The sequence below is a fragment of the Caenorhabditis elegans genome, chromosome X, assembly GCF_000002985.6.
Source record: "Caenorhabditis elegans chromosome X".
NCBI classification, from domain to species: Eukaryota; Metazoa; Nematoda; class Chromadorea; order Rhabditida; family Rhabditidae; genus Caenorhabditis; species Caenorhabditis elegans.
In genome coordinates this window covers 932468-948883 of record NC_003284.9, presented here as the reverse complement: position 1 = coordinate 948883, position 16416 = coordinate 932468, and the positions used below count along the sequence as shown (strand labels likewise).

The following is a 16416-nucleotide window of genomic DNA, read 5'->3' as shown; positions in this document are numbered from 1 at the left end:
ATGACAAACAGTTCGGAGTTCACAGATGTGCTCCAGTCACGGGACCCATGTGTTAGTAATGGGATAGTTATCAATATAGACCCAATTGATCCGGAGCCAACACCAATTAGGAAAGAGGTTAGTGGAAATTAGGAAATACTTTGAGAAATTTTGGATTTATACCATGTATCTAAATAATCCAAAATTTTGCAAAATGCCGGTGGCTGAAATGAACGGCAATCGAAAATTTTGACATTTGCCAAAAACTTCGACAGTTTTCGGTTTCTGGAAGATCCGGATTTTGGAAATTTTGGAAATTGCTGCGCAGCTTACCTCTAGGACCCAAAAACAACAAAACTAATCACGTGGAATGAAAAAGGTTCAAAAAAAATTTTTAAGCCATTTAGTTGTAGTATAAAAAAATAAACTACCGAAAAGTTATAAAACACTTGATTTTTGGCAAACTTAGTGCAGGGCACTGACAAAATCAAAAGTAGGCAACAAAATATATGGAACTGCCTAACAGAAAGGTTTTTATACCACAAAATGCAAGTCTCAGACAGACAAAAACACTAAAACCAACTGAAAAGAGAAACGTCTCAAAAGTTAGATTTTCACAAGTTATAGATCTCCATTATAAAGGCTGGGAACTTACAGTATACAAATGTGCCTCTTGAATATTTTGAAAACTTGTAAAAATGTAGCCTGCTTTTGAAACTTTAAAACACTCGTCAAACGGTGAATAAAGCGTCATTGGAGTGTGAAAAAAGCCAGGTGCACTGCCATGACGGCATATGACTTTTAGAAACTGAGAGAAATTGGCCTGATTTTCCACGTACTTGCGTGGTGATTCATTCCGGCTATTCGTTAAACTTGAGAACGAAATTTGAAATTGACGAAATATTATAATTCCGCATGAGTGAAAGTGCGTGGGCATCAGTTTCACAGCTGCAACTATAACGGGGCCAAATTTTTGACGTGAAGATGGAGGAATAAAAAAAAGGCTTTGGCAATTAGTTTCGATAAAAAACCAGAAAAAAACCACACACATGCAAAATAGTTTTACTAGTGGCTCTAAAATAAGGAAGGAAAAGCATTTAAGCTGCCAAAAAAATAGGGTACAAAAATAATATCAACAAATGCCTAATAAAATTACAAATTAAATATTACAGTTCACCTGCGAAGACACATTCCACCATGAGCACCACGGAAACTCTGAGGGCTTCAAGACACTGACGGCGTTTTTGTGTCTCATGCTATCAGCGTTTCTCAACTTCTTCTTGCTCACAGTCATTCACGACGTGGTACCTAGACAGCCGCTTCCCGATCTCACTTTCATGATCATTCCACAACAAAGATGGGCGTGGAGTGTTGGAGATGTGCTCTCGACTGTTAGGTAAGCTATTTTGCAATTAGGTCTTACCTAGAAGCTAACTGTTTCTGTGTGATTTTGAAAAGACAAAAAAAATTGTTGGAAGAATTTCATATAGAAGAAATTATGTAGGCACTAGAAAAAGTTCCGTTTTGTTTAAGGCTAGTCAGAAACAAAGTTAACATTATAATTGGATAAACCTTGGCACTAGTGGTAATCATAAGTTCAGAAATTCAGTTCACATTTGGTTTTAACTACAACCACTATTCTTTCGTATTCATTATTGTCTCTTCAAGATGAACGAATTTGATTTCTATACAAGAGTCATAAAAATGCAAGGCTTAAATGTTATTTGCTGAGAAATCTGTATTTAAAATATATTTTTAGAAAAAGCCTACCATACTATGCAAATAATCGATTAGAGCACTGACCGAAAAAACCAGAAGTCATAAAACGCAGTGAAAGTGTAAAAATCATAAAACAATCATGGGGCATGTGAAAAAAAGTTTAAGAAAAATGAAGTTGTTTGATTTTTAATGATATTTGAAAAAAAAAACCATTGAGATAGAAATACGTTAATGACCTATAAAGAATAATCTGTGCATATATGATAAACCACGGCCAAACTCCCAAATTTTTATTTTTGTTTTTCAGCTCCGTCGTCGCCTTCACCATCATCTTCCTTCACCATCAGCGGTGGATTGTGCTCCGCCGCACATTCCTCTTGGGAGCTATCATGTACGGCCTGCGTGCCGTGATTCTCGGTGTCACTTTCCTGCCGCCCTCTTTTCACAATAGGGATGAAATTTGCCAGCCACAAGTCAACAGAACCGCTATGTACGGCATGGAAATCGCGACGAGGTAACAATCGAAAAAATAATAAAGGTTGTGGGAAAAATTGGGAGAACTGAAAAGCTTGATTCGAACTGCGAATCGAAATTGGAAGTTTTTTGAGAGAAATATTAATTGAAGATCTGAAAGGGAAATTTGGAAAATTCATAAAAACCGGCATCTGTGAGCAAAACTACTTTTTGCCATTTTACGGAAGTAATAAAATTTAAGGGTTAAAAATTATTTCAATGACTTAAAATTAATGCCGTTTTTTACATTCTGCTTACATTGGGCACATTTCTGAAAATATGCCACTACTGAGTAGCACCAACGGATTTATTGTGTGAATACACTTATTAAAGTGCAGGGTGACCAAACATCATGATTAAACGTACCAAAAAATTTAGATATACATATAGAATATTCAGGCAAACGTTTGGAAAATGCCCTATTTTTTAAAGTTGCGATATAAAAATATTCCTGGAACTGAATTCAAACATATTTCAGATTCCTCACCTACGTCATCACTTTGGGCTTGACATCCGGACAAGACAAGATTCTGTGCGGTGATCTGATGTTTAGCGGGCACACTGTCGTTCTCACAATTATGTATTTTGTGCAGTTGCAGTACACTCCGCGTGGTCTCGTTATTCTCAGGTGATTCTTTTTGAATGAAAAACTTTTTTGAGAAACATTATTCATTTTTTTCATTTTTGTATTTTAGATACATTGCCGCTCCGATCACATTCCTCGGAATCGCAGCTCTCGTCGTGTCAGGCGGTCACTATACGATGGACGTGTTAATTGCGTACTGGTTGACAAGTCACGTTTTCTGGTCTTATCACCAAATTTTCGAAATGCGAAAGGACGATCGACCACAGGCGCCGTTGAGTCGACTTTGGTTAGTTAAGAGCTTCTGATTGTGAGGAAATGAATTGAAAACAGTTGATAATTAGGGAGAAAAAGTTGTAGAAAATTACTGAAAGAAGGTAATTGGAAGTATTTGTACATAATAAGCTATGTAAACTGACCAAATTGGTAAGATGCACTGACCGAATTGGTAAGATGCACTGACCAAATTGGTAAGATGCACTGACCAAATTGGTAAGATGCACTGACCGAATTGGTGGTAAACTGCACTGGCCAAGTTAATGATATTCACGCAAAGAAACTGGTAAATGGGTAAAGCACATTGAGAAAATTTTCTTATTGCGAACAAACTTGTGCCCAAAATAGAATTGTCTTCAAATATCAACTTTCGCGAAAAATTATTATCAAAAATTCAAAAAATTTTTTTTCAGGTGGTTCTGGTTGTGCTACTGGTTTGAATCGGATGTTGCGGACGGGAAATTGGTGAACAAGTGGAATTGGCCGCTGGAAGGCCCTCAAAGAATGCACACCATTATGAATCGTATCAACTACAAATTGCAATAATTTGATGTATTACTTTTAATTTAATTTAATGCTCTTTTTTTTATTTTGTATCATTTTATTTTATCCCAGTTTTGGTTTAATTTCAAATCAAAATTTAATCCCTTCCCCTCAGTTTCGACATTTTGCTTATCTCATTTTTTTGTTGTTAATGTTTTGTTTTGTATTTCCCCCAAAGCGGTTTTTCCTACTTCTTTTCCAGTACAATACGATGCTCCATACGAGATATTTCAATTAAACACAACGAACAACACATTTTCTTTCCCGCAAAAATGCCCCTCCTGCTCATTTCTTTCGATTTCTCCCCCTTTGAAACTCATAATTTTTCCTCCTGCACATGTTTTTGATCTCGATGAATTTCTAGCTTTACATGGTGATTTATGAAAAGCAGAATATAAAAATGCGGTTGCAAATAATTATATATGAATTTTTCTTTCAATTATTGTTTGGTTGTATTGTTGTTAAGCGGTAGTACACTATTCAGGTTAAATTACGGTGCCAAGTGTAACAAGGTTAGAAATGAGGAAATTCGAGAAAAACATTCAATTTGTTCTCATTTTCAGTTAAATTGTTTTCAAGCGCAATATATTATTTTTATTAATGTTAAAACACATTTACGAGACCAACAAAATCATCCTAACAATTAGGACCTAACATAATTGTAAATGTTAATGTAAAGATGAAGATATATTTGGTCTATTGCAAATCATCAACTGTGCATTTACTCTATATCTTTCCCATGTTCTACTTCTTCAGGGAAAAATCATCATTTACTATTAATAAAGCGCTTATTCCGTTTGTCCATAGTTTGTAGTCTATGTAGTCTTTGTAGTCTGTGACGTCACAGCGTAAAGAGACTAGGCGTTTTAAGATGTTGGGGGGATATTGGTTTGAGGTTAGTGATGGGATGTGGTCGGGTACTGTAGTAGTACTGTAGTAGTACTGTAGTGGTACTGTAGGAGTACTGTAGGATTACTGTAGTTTGGGAAAAATTGACTTTTCGCCTTTTGAAGGGATATTGGTTTGAGGTTAGTGGTGGGATGAGGTCGGGGTACTGTAGTAGTACTGTAGAGGTACTGTAGGAGTACTGTAGGATTACTGTAGTTTGGGAAAAATTGACTTTTCGCCTTTTAAAGGGATATTGGTTTGAGGTTAGTGATGGGATGTGGTCGGGGTACTGTAGTAGTACTGTAGAGGTACTGTAGGAGTACTGTAGGATTACTGTAGTTTAGGAAAAATTGACTTTTTGTCTTTTGAAGGGATATTAGAAAATTCGAGAAATGTTCTATATAGACCCATCGTGGTGAGACCCATCGTGACGAGACCCATCGTGGTGAGACCCATCGTGGTGAGACCCATCGTGACGAGACCCATTGTGGTGAGACCCATCGTGACGAGACCCATCGTGGTGAGACCCATCGTGGTGAGACCCATCGTGACGAGACCCATCGTGGTGAAATTTTGGCGGGAAATTCAAATTTTCAGTGAAAAAAATTTTAGCGGGAAATTCAAATTTTCAGTGAAAAAATTTTGGCGGGAAATTCAAATTTTCAGTGAAAAACATTTTGGCGGGAAATTCGAATTTTCAGTGAAAAACATTTCGGCGGGAAATTCAAATTTTCAGTGAAAAACATTTTGGCGGGAAATTCGAATTTTCAGTGAAAAACATTTTGGCGGGAAATTCAAATTTTCAGTGAAAAACATTTTGGCGGGAAATTCAACTTTTCTGAGAAACTTTTTGCTAGCTTAAGTACCACCTGGAACTGGCAAGACCCATCGTGGTGAGACCCTTAAAAATATGGGCGGGAACTTCAAAATTTATGAGAAAAGAAATTTTGGCGGGAATTCAAATTATCTTTGAAAAATTTTGGCGGGAATTCAAATTTTATGAGAAAAATTTTGGCGGGAATTCAAATTTTCTGAGAAAAATTTTGGCGGGAATTCAAATTTTCTGGAAAAAAAATTTTTTGCTTGAAATTCAGATTTTCTGAGAAAAAAAATTTTGGCGGGAAATTCAAATTTTCTGAGGAAAAAATTTGGCGGGAAATCCAAATTTTTGTTCTGGAATCAATTTTTTTGTTTCAGCACCTTCTGGAAGTTTCAAGAAAATTCTAGACTGTTCTAGAATCATCTGTAAAATTCAAAAAAGTTCTGAAATGCTCTACAACCTCCTATAACTGTAGGAGTTTTTATTTGTTTCGTTACATCTATATTCAAAGAACTTAGTAGTTAATTATTCAGACTTCTTTAGTTGAGGAAAAAAAAATTAACTTATTAAAAAAACTGTAACTCTGTGGAATTTTTTCGAAAGCCTGATAATGATAATGTGTTAGTAGAAAAATCAGAACATTCTAACTGTCTCTTTGAATTTTCTGAATCGTATACCATGGAAGGAGAAAATGCGATTTAATCGATGAAGTTTCAACTTTTTTTAATGAGACATTTTTGAATGATTAAAAGGACATCTATTTGTTATACATTTTAAACTCCGCCAGTCGTTGGCCGCGCCGGAGGCGCGGTCATCGGCTGGTTTGAATTATAATACAAACGAGTATAGTTTTAAACTTTTCATGAAAATTAAAAATCCTTCAAAACTCAAGCGAAATCTTATTGAGAGAACTATTAAATTTTCAGTGTATTTTTGAACGTTAGACGATAAATCAGAAGTTTTTTTTATATAGAAGCATTAACCAACAACAGAAAATAAAAACAAAATGACACATTAATCCTCCAAAGTGGAATTATCATAAGAGCTATAACTCCGTGGATCCATTGTATCCAACAGACGTTGAACCTCTTGACGACTTGGTGGCCGACTAGCATCCCATGGTCTTCCAGCTGACAAGGAAGCTGTTCGGTGATGAACTTCTGTCACAATTTCAACCATTGGTCGATCACGAGTTTCTGAAAGTATTTAATAGATGATACATTAAAAAATTGAGCGATTACCCGGAAGTAGGACATAAATGAAGATACCGAAAACGGCAAGCCCGATGATGAAGGGGAAATAACTGAATGTGATTCCAACAAGCTGAAAAAAAACCATATAAAATTATTTTAGCAAATCGAAAATGCCCGGTAAGACTACTGTGAAAAAAACGTTTTGAAAGATTAATTAAAGTTGTGTGCTTCTGTCAATAGGGTTACAAAAGATGCCTACTTGTTTATGTATATTTGGCCCGAATGTATTGCGACCAGGGATGCCGACAAATTTTTTTCTTGTTTGAATAATTTGAAATTATCACAATAGCTATAATTTCAAGTTTCATTTTTTGAAAAACAAAAAGTAAAATTCAAAAACTTTCTAGTTTTTCAGTCAGCGAATGGTTAGCGGAACTTTTAACTTGCGTCGTTTTTCTTTTTGGTAAAATTTTCCCGGTTAAAGGGACACACGAATTTTTTGGCCAATACACAGAAAAAAAATATCAAAACACGGGAAGACTTTTAGTTCCCCGACTTTTAGTTCAATCTGCGCCTATTTATAGTTATTTCAGGCGCCTCAGTTTTTTGCAAATTAATTTTTGTTTGTTTGAAAAATTTGAACCACTTACCTGCTGGAATGGTAGATAAGATGTGCTAACGATAAACGCAAATGTCCACGCAACAAATACCGACACTGTCACAGCGGTTGCCCGGAACTGGAAATTCAAAATCTGTATGATAAAATTGAGAAAAGATCAACCAACCTGCTGTGTAAAAAGTTCACTTGCAATGATCCATGGGATTGGAGAACCAACACCATAGACACACATGTAGAACACCAGAGAAAATATTGTTCCGTATCTAGCCCATTCGATCTGCATTTTTTTATTGTTGATTAGTTTTTCATTGTCTTATGAAACAAAACAATTCAACTTGACAATTATTATAAAAACAGTTTATCAATTTTTATAATCCTACATTTTTTAAAGCCAAACCACCTAGCAGGATACCAGTATATTCGTGAAGGTAATAACATTAGAACACTACATTTTCAAAGGACAGTAGAGTTTTGTTGGTTTTTTGTTGAAAAAATATACTGAAACTAAAACTAGTCCAACCAGAAATTGGTCTTTATTGGCCCACACTCCTAGGAGGCTAAAAATTAGGGGAAATCGTGTTTTTGCATTCCAAGGAGGCATTACTCAAAAGGTCATTGGGGGGTTATTGCTCGGGGCATTCTCTAAAACCTCAAAGAGGCATTTCAAAAATCTAAAAGGGAAACATTTTAAATTGTGTACTGAATAAGAATACCACGGTTAATGGAACTACAGTTGTTTCAGCTTTGTAAACCTCCTCCACGTCCAATCAATAGCGACAAGAATCCTCCCGACCAACGCCATAAGTATTGGAAATGGCGAAATTGAAAAGGTACCAAATATGCTGGTTGGTAGTTGGTACATACAACTTCTACGTCACAACATATTGAGAGGTTTCCACACACAAACATTTTTTGCTGCATCCGATTTTATCAACTCCAATACTGTTGTACAGGCTCTCTCTCTCTCTCTCTCTCTCGCAGAAAAGGTAGGAGGTACTTAGTGATGTTGTCTGTGTATCTTTATAGGCTCACTTCTCTCTACAGACTCACAGGTTCTGTGTGGAAAAACAGTCAATATGTTGTGACGTAGAAATTGTATGTACCAACTATGCTGATGTACCATTTTAAATTTCAGTTCTATTTCATATACCGGCTAAAACCACAACCTCGTTTCACCTTCAAATATAACAATTCAAAACTCACATTTTCGTAATTCTGCAAAAATGTGAATAAAGAGAGCAACATCAAAGCCACCATACAACTGGCTAACTGGAACAATGATAGCCACCGTCTTCCAACTTTGTGAATTAGGAACGGACTTGTACATGCGAACAAAAAGTATACAATGCCGATTGCAAGTGTACTAAATCTTGCGATCACTCTGAAATACATACTTGAAATTTTTCACTTTTGTGCGGGAAAAACTCACGGAGTGAGCCCTGCATTAAGGAACATGTCAGTGGAGAATGCAAATACTGCTGTACATCCGGTGAATTGTTGAGCTATCATGACGATTATAGAGACGGCAAGGGGAATTCTGAGATCTGGTCTAGTGAAGAGCTCCCGGAAGGTTCCATCTCCCTGAAAATAGCCATGTAGTTTGGCATTCCCTCTCAGTTTTGAACTCAAAAGTTTCAATTTCAGAGCTGTGTGTATAACATTTTTCTTCCAAAATTTGGTAGTGGCCAAATGATTTGCTAAAAATTAGTACCATGCATTTTTTCGTAAATATATTCTACCATCAGCTACCAAAGTTGAGATACAAGCCTAATAGAGAGATCCTTGTATACAGGTAAACGCAAAAAAAACTAACTTCATCCAAAGCAACCTCCCTGACAATTGACTCAAACATGTGAGGTGCTTGCTCCTTTCCAATTAACAGCTCAACATCCTTCAATGCTTTGTCTCTGTCATGCTTCGTTCCAAGTGTGTATTTTGGCGATTCCGGACAAAATGGTAAAATGCAGACCAGAGCAAGAGCTGGAAGTCCGGGAAGTGCAAATGCTAATGGCCAGTTATTTTGGTCTCCGAGAACTTCGGGCAAACCAATTAGCAATGAGAACCAGTCAGAAAAAGCAACAGCTATCTGAAAACTTGAATAATTAGAAACCATTCCACATGCATCGAAGTGAAAATACACGTGAATAGTGTATTTTCTACTTTTGTACTGGTTGATTGCAAAGAACGAAACTGGTACCGCTTATCAAGCAGTAAAAATCATTTTTCAGACCAAAAGAGTGAAGAGAACATAAAAATTGGAATTTTGAAACGTGAACATTTAGAAGGTCATTGAAATTATTAAAAATGAAAAAAATATATGCATATTAATTTCAAAAATTTCAGCACATTTTTGAATAAAATAATTTCTTCCAAAACTATTAATTTTTCTTGAAAGTTCTAGTGAAAAAACATAATTTGGCACAATTTAGAAAAAAACCCATTAGGCAAAATTCAAAATTTGCCGCTCGTCTCTGTTCCAAAAAAATAAAAATACCTGATGCAAAGTTCCAGCTGGTCCACGATACTTATACGGTGTGATCTCCATCAAATACATCGGCACAAGACCACTTGATAAACCCATGTTTATTCCATACACAAAACGTCCAAATATCAACAATTCTGGCGAGCTGAACAATATGTTTAATATTGTGTGTAACTCTGTAATTTCTTACCTAAATCTTTTGGCTACTAATTCAAAAAGTGCAGCAAAAACATTAAGAATTCCATTGAAAAACATCCCGTTTCGTCTTCCATACTTCTCTCCAATTATTCTACAATTTAACAGGTTTAGCTGGAAATTCAGTTCACACACTATGTACCTCGTAAAAGATGCTCCGAGAATTGCTCCAATTGCAATACTTGATACAACAAACGACCATATAACATTTGAAACAGTTAATGACAACGGCGCTTTATACCTATAAAAATCGATATTACTATCTTTTTTGAACTTTGATTTTGTACCTATCAATATAAGTCTGATTAATCCAGTCAGTGATAACCACTTGTGCAGGGTTGACTACTCCATAACTGTAAAATTGTGCGCTTCCGCCTAATACTACAGTGGTTACTGTGATGAGATATCTGAAAAGTTGTGATAATTTTGAAAAACTAAAAATACAAAGATGAACAAAAGCATACCTGGAGGTTACCATTTTTGATTCATGAGGCTAATTGATCTTTGAATAAATAGGTTCAGGTATTGAAATGACAAAAGAAAATGATGCTGTGAAATAGACGGAGCCCTCCACTGTTCTTCTTATCAGAATTGCATATCTTATCAACGCCTTTCTTTTCTTTTTTTTTGTTGATAAACCAAAGTCATTTGCACATACCAATTACAGACGTTTTATATTTTTTGAATCGGTTTCCCATTTTCTATGAGTGAGAAATAAGATTACAATTATTTTATTTCCTTTTGAAATGAATGTTGTAAAAAATTTGGTGACTATGATGAAATGTGATTTGAGAATTAAAACATTATTTTAGTTTTTGAAATTTTAAATAATCCTTTAATGTAAAAATTATTAACGTTTTTGATTTACGTTTCGCTGATCGAGTGCACTGACCAAAGATTGTTTGGCACTGACCAAAATTTTAATTGCACTGACATAATTTTAAGGAACACAGGCAAAGGTTTTGATTGCACAAAGTTTGAATTAAGTTGTCGAAAAATTTGATTTGGACTGACTGCGGTATATTTCCCACTGACTAAAGGATTAATTGCATTGATCAAAATTTGAACAGGCACCGAACATAATTAGATTTGCACTGACCAACAAAAAATCTCAATCTGAAATGCCTGAATTTCCAAATCCATAAATATTATAACTGGGTGTGAAATGTTTTGTGCCAAAAAAGGTTCACGTATTGCCCAGAAATTATAACTAAATCCCTATTAAATTACAGAAAATGAAAGTTTTGTACTTGCTTCATTGAGTTTATAAGTAGAGAAATAAATATACCGAACTGAATGAAAGATCACTGAAACAAAAATGTAACAAAAATGCAAATAAATACAAAAAACTATTGAGGTTAAAAAATTTCTAACAGAATTTCTTAGTGCCAAGTGAATTGCTTTCGAGCCCTTTCTGTAATTGCAGAAGCCGTTTCATATCAAGGAGTATCAACTGGAAATTAATTCTGTTAAAGTTCACGCGGATATTTGTACTTACCGGCGATTTTTGTTGAGTATAGTCATCGATATCAACTCTCAAAGAGTCATGCTCCATGTGTAGATTATCCCGTTCCAAAAGAAGACCAACAAGCTCCATGTTTTTTCCTGAAAAGTGTGTATGCTAATCTGTTTCCAAATCATTCATATTTTGATAAACTCACTACAGATGGCTTCTTCAATCTGCTGATGGATAATCTGGATATCCGGCAACTTTGTTTTGCTCAAATACTGCCTTGCTTGTCGCGGCACCTCACTTGCTTTCGATCTTCCTCTGAAATATATTATTTTTCTTGTTTTTCTTGCGTCCTCAAAAAAGAAAATGATACCTTCGATACTCTGCCAGTGCCGTGCTTGCCTTCTCCTCTGCAATTTTCATAACCCGATGCGCTTCGTGTTTCAACATTTTACACCGCTCATCTGAAAATTGTTATTTTTTTCATTTTGAAAAAAGTATTCAAATTTATTTTTGAAAACTGTTTTCTAATTTTCCAATGAAAGTTGTCTTTTTCTAAATGATTGAAAATTGTTGAACATTTTTTTAAAGCTTTTCTGGAATTTTAGCAAGTTGATAGAAATGATTTAAAATTTTTTGAAACATTTAAAAAATTATCTGGAAAAATCTGTAATTTCAATGTATGTATGTTCTAGAATTTTCAAAAACGTTTTAGAATGTTCAGAAAATTTCTCGGAATATTCGTCTATGAAATCTACTAAACCTCCCAAAGTTCCTACAGAAGATTTCGAATAGATTCTACATTTTTAGGAAACCTATCCGATTTCTCAGTAGGTACTAGATTTTACTGAAAACCTTTGAAAATGTTTAGAAAAGTTTAGAATTTTTTTTTCTAATTTCCGCTCCACCTACTATCATTTAACGTCAAGTTCCTTTCCAATTTCTCATGTAACTCTTGCAAACTCCTCGAGTCTAACACATCTGGACTTGTAGCATTCTTGAAGTTCGGCACCGATTTACTTTTCCTAACGTACATGTGCTCCATATCAGAATCTTCAGAGTCTTCCCCATTTTCCGTGTCAGTTTCACTGAGCTCATTCATGAAGCAAACCTAGAAATTATGTAATTAGATTGATCATGCTAAAAGTTAATTTGTACCTGTAAGTTTTTGCTGGGCGGGAGTCGTAAAACTGAATTCGTCTTCTTTTGGTGTTGAAATGACGGGTACCTTCTCCATGAATCATTACATTCTTTTCTCTCGGATATCTTAAAATTAGAAAATGGATTTGTTTATAAATTATAGTCCGTTTCAAATTTCGTTTTTATTTTATGCACAAGTTATTTTCATTAACTAGGGCGTGAGGCGCTAAAATGTTATTTGGAAGCGGCCGACACATTCGGGGTTCCGCGCCGCACTATACGTTTGGATACATGTGGCATGAGTGACGCCGTGAAGCCGGCGCGGGCGCCGTTGCGGCGACTTCATGGAAGCCCTATCTTGAACATTGGATGTACTACTGACCCAGTGCAAGAGATTCAAGGGTACTGTAGGATTACTGTAGCAATGCCAGTGGAATTATGTTTAGAATTTAACTAATTTACAATTTGTGCTCACATTATCAAACGTCATCCTTTTCTCCACGTCCTCTCTTTCTTTTGCGGCAGTTGTCAGTTGCTGCTCTAGCTTTACGAAATCCAACTGAGGAAGCCCTAAAAATAATCCCAATTTTTTAGAACGTCAAACTTATTTCTTACCAGTATCTATGTGCTCAATTTGGTTAGCTACTGACTGCCGGATTTTCCGCATAAAATCATTTTGCAAATCCGAATCCAGCTCGCTGTGTTGTTGAATTTGAGATGCTGGTGGTCTATAATTTAAGTCCAATTTGAAAAGATAAGGATACACAAGTAGAAACAAAACATCACACATTATATTTATTAGAGATTAGTATCCAAGAAACGCCAACTCAGTAAAATTTTCTACACATTCTTACCGAAACTGGCTCTCGTAGCTGCTTTCTTTGCTGAAATCCGATCTCCGTGAAGTCACTTCATTCCTCTCAATCAGCCGTCGCTTTTCCTCTATAAAGAGCATTTCTATTCTTGGGTTTTGTGCGGGTGGATCTTGGGTGTTTTGAATTTTTGTTTCTAACGTAGCCATGTTTAAGTTAGGCTTGTTAAATAAATTTAAAACTATCAGCTAAAACTGTTAGAGTTTGCACTTAAAAAGTGGAGTCAGGTTTGGGTGGAGCATTTTACTGAAAACATATTTGCGTCAAAGTTTCTCTAATAAATTAAGACAAAAATCTAGAAAAAATGATGCTTGTTTCAATATTAAGTCGGAAAATGTGGGCTCTGAAATTACAAGTTGTGCATGAACAAGACGGCAATCAATTTGCTAATTTGTTATTGGTGAGCACTTTCAGCCGTAATACGGGCTAGAATTGTTTTCTACTTTTACAACATCAAACTCGGGAAAAATCTCTCATAACTAATTTCCCAATTTGTTTCTGTCCAGCAAATTTTTGTTAACTCAATTTTAATTATCTAAACAATCTGAAAATTTTACCATTTCGAACGTTATTTAAAATATTTATTCAAAAATACTGGACACCAACTACGCCCAATATGATGTAAGTATTTTTGTTTGAAAAAAATGTATGTCTATAAAGTTCGCTGGCAAGTTTTTTTTGGATGAAAACGCTAATTTGGATTCAGATTCTGTCGTATTTTTTAAGCAATATTTTTGAGCATCGTCTAAAATATAGGGTACCCGGATAAACTCCTCGCCTCATTAGGAAGCCTGAAAATCTGAGCATCTGGAAAATTACCTTCGTATAACTCTTCCCGAACACTACAAGTACTAGACATTTCAAAAGAGTCCTCCGAGCAGGAAGTTGATCCAGATTCACCGTCACCATCCTGACTTCCTAGAAATTTAACAAATAAAAAACATTAAAAAATTACGTTGAATCTTCAGCTTTACCCTGATGATTTGTCAGAGAGTTCCTTGACTCCAAACTGCTTGAATTTGAGTATTGATCGTCGTTATCAGTACTTTGCAAATCCAGCAAGTCAACACCATTAATTCCATGCAGCATATTGTTATTGTCCTCAGTCATCTGGAAATTCCAGCGGTTTATTGAATTTAAAAATTATTGTTCTGAGAATAGAGCTAGTTTTCGAAATACTTAATATCTTATAAAGTTGAAAAAAATTGTATAAATAATCTTGGTTTTTCAAAAGCTCATAAATGAGTAGGAAAAAGTAGTCAAGGACAAAAATTATTTATTGTTCCAAACATTTTCAAACTATTCATACTTTTGTGCAACTTAACTTTTGCTCTTTTTTGGTTGGGGTTTTTAGTAGAGTAAATTCCCACAGAAACGTTAATTATTTATTTTTAGAAACCTATCTTATAATGGGAAAAAATTACTTTTGCGAATTATAATGAGCATCTTTTAACTCATTTATTTTAATTTCTAGAAACTGTGCAGCACTACTAATAAAGCATGTTTGTATATTTACTTCTCATATTAATTGCACTAATATGGCAGAGTGGTTATAAAAACAACCATCTCAAAAACTAGGATGTTTTTCAGTGTACAAGCCACTTGAGAATTTTCATGTCTAGACTTTAGGCATTATTACTTTCAAAACTACACCTTCTCTAATAACATGTTATTTAAAATCACTTTACCTCTCCATTGGTTATTTTCAAAACAGCTGACGGCGTTTGCATAAAACGAACCGCGAATGATTCAGACGACGAATTGTATCCGATATTATTTGAAGTTGTGGTTTCCGTATGATCCATCTGCAGTTGAAAAGTTGAAGAAAAATGTCTAAAAGCATAAGTGGAAATAAGAAGCAAAAAACATAAAGCTACAATTCCTTGAAGAAAATAAAATTTAGTCGGAGTTATGATTTCTGTTGTTAGGCGTAAATTGAGTTTTCAGAACACTTAGTCTTAACGCAACAAATGTTCAAGTATTTTGCCGATTTTAGAATAAAATTTTTTTCGAGAAAATACGGGTTCTGAAACTGAAAATAAGCGCTTGAAAATTAATAATATACATTGTGACAAAAAAAACACCTCATTACAAGAGCCTAGACTTTACAATTTTAATTATTTTAAAATTATATAGGCTTGATCTTATAACAAACAGGAAGCAGCTTGAAGAAAAAACTAAAAAAAAAAAGAAAAAAACGAAGCCGTTAAGAAGTTGAGCTTCAGCGTCTTTTCTTCTGTCTAAATGTGAGAAATGAGGGCAATTTGTCATATCGATTTTACTAGGCATGCCTTTTTTCTTCAGCTTTTTCTTTACTAAGTGAAAATTGAAGAAAAAAAAATTAGAAGAAAATAGGAAAAAGGGAAGAAAAAAGAAAAAAAAAAGAGTTAAATAGCTTCATTTTCAAAAAAGAAAAGGAAAATTTGCGCACCACTCTCCCCTTTTTTGCGCACTTTTTTGTTTTCACATCTATGCCAGAATAATAAGTTTGCTGCGTGGAAAATTTGCTTGCTACTTTGTCTGCGTATATGTGCTCAAACAGAGCTCCAGCTATCCCCCTCATGTCTTCTCTATGCTCTCTGGGATCTCCGCTACTTCGTCGAGCTTCGCCGAGCACAGAGACACACACACACGTAGGAGCTCCACGAGCTCAGAGGTCCGTGGAATCAGGAAATCTTCCTTCGTCTCTTTGGAGGGTAGAAACGAAAAGATTGGGGAAGGGATTTGGAAAAGAAAGCAAAATGGCGGGAGAAAATGGAAAATGCGATGACAAAATGAAATTGAATGCATTATCCGAATGACAATTTTTGTATGCAAAGAAAAGAAAAGGAAGTACATTTTTTTGTAAAGTACATAAAAAATTTGATGGAATGTGATCTTTCACATGCATTTTGGAGATTACATGCTACAGAATCATGAGGGTATAGGTTCCGAAGATTGGTTTCTGGAAATTTTATTTTCTGAAGTTCCACCACTTCCGAGCTCACAACTGAGTAGTTGAATGCGTTATTCCATATATAAAAATTACAGAAATTCATGCATGTAACTTTCAAATTACAAACTTAATATTACAAAAAAAATGTGCCACCAAAACTTTAAATGTGCTCAGGAACGTATATCAATCCTCGTTCAGGTGGAACG

The 16416-nt window shown here is 35.1% G+C and overlaps 3 protein-coding genes across 3 annotated transcripts; 1 reads left to right on the top strand and 2 right to left on the bottom strand.

Annotated features, from left to right (window-relative positions):
• sms-2 (Phosphatidylcholine:ceramide cholinephosphotransferase 2) lies at positions 1 to 4058 on the top strand (the record flags this gene model as incomplete). Its single annotated transcript, NM_075781.6, has 6 exons — positions 1 to 117; positions 1152 to 1375; positions 2006 to 2212; positions 2690 to 2839; positions 2907 to 3083; positions 3484 to 4058. The coding sequence occupies 6 exons, from the start codon at positions 1 to 3 to the stop codon at positions 3614 to 3616; spliced, it is 1008 nt and encodes a 335-aa protein (NP_508182.1). The 3' UTR covers positions 3617 to 4058.
• A 2216-nt stretch (positions 4059 to 6274) lies between these two features.
• On the bottom strand, positions 6275 to 10344 carry F53H8.3 (Major facilitator superfamily (MFS) profile domain-containing protein). The gene is made up of 12 exons (NM_001373218.3): positions 10275 to 10344; positions 10098 to 10217; positions 9953 to 10051; positions 9806 to 9904; positions 9628 to 9760; positions 8947 to 9219; positions 8563 to 8714; positions 8337 to 8514; positions 7300 to 7410; positions 7165 to 7251; positions 6563 to 6644; positions 6275 to 6517 (listed from the first exon to the last, which is right to left on the bottom strand). Exons 1-12 carry the CDS (start codon positions 10286 to 10288, stop codon positions 6336 to 6338), a joined length of 1530 nt encoding a protein of 509 aa, NP_001359933.1. The 5' UTR covers positions 10289 to 10344; the 3' UTR covers positions 6275 to 6335.
• A 710-nt stretch (positions 10345 to 11054) lies between these two features.
• On the bottom strand, positions 11055 to 15080 carry F35H12.1 (Schwannomin interacting protein 1 C-terminal domain-containing protein; the record flags this gene model as incomplete). The annotated part of the gene is made up of 12 exons (NM_001351877.5): positions 11055 to 11263; positions 11309 to 11415; positions 11472 to 11581; positions 11637 to 11727; positions 12176 to 12374; positions 12422 to 12529; positions 12879 to 12973; positions 13019 to 13131; positions 13258 to 13345; positions 14095 to 14193; positions 14250 to 14385; positions 14964 to 15080. 12 exons carry the CDS (start codon positions 15078 to 15080, stop codon positions 11180 to 11182), a joined length of 1347 nt encoding a protein of 448 aa, NP_001338799.1. The 3' UTR covers positions 11055 to 11179.
• Positions 15081 to 16416: the final 1336 nt, after the last annotated feature.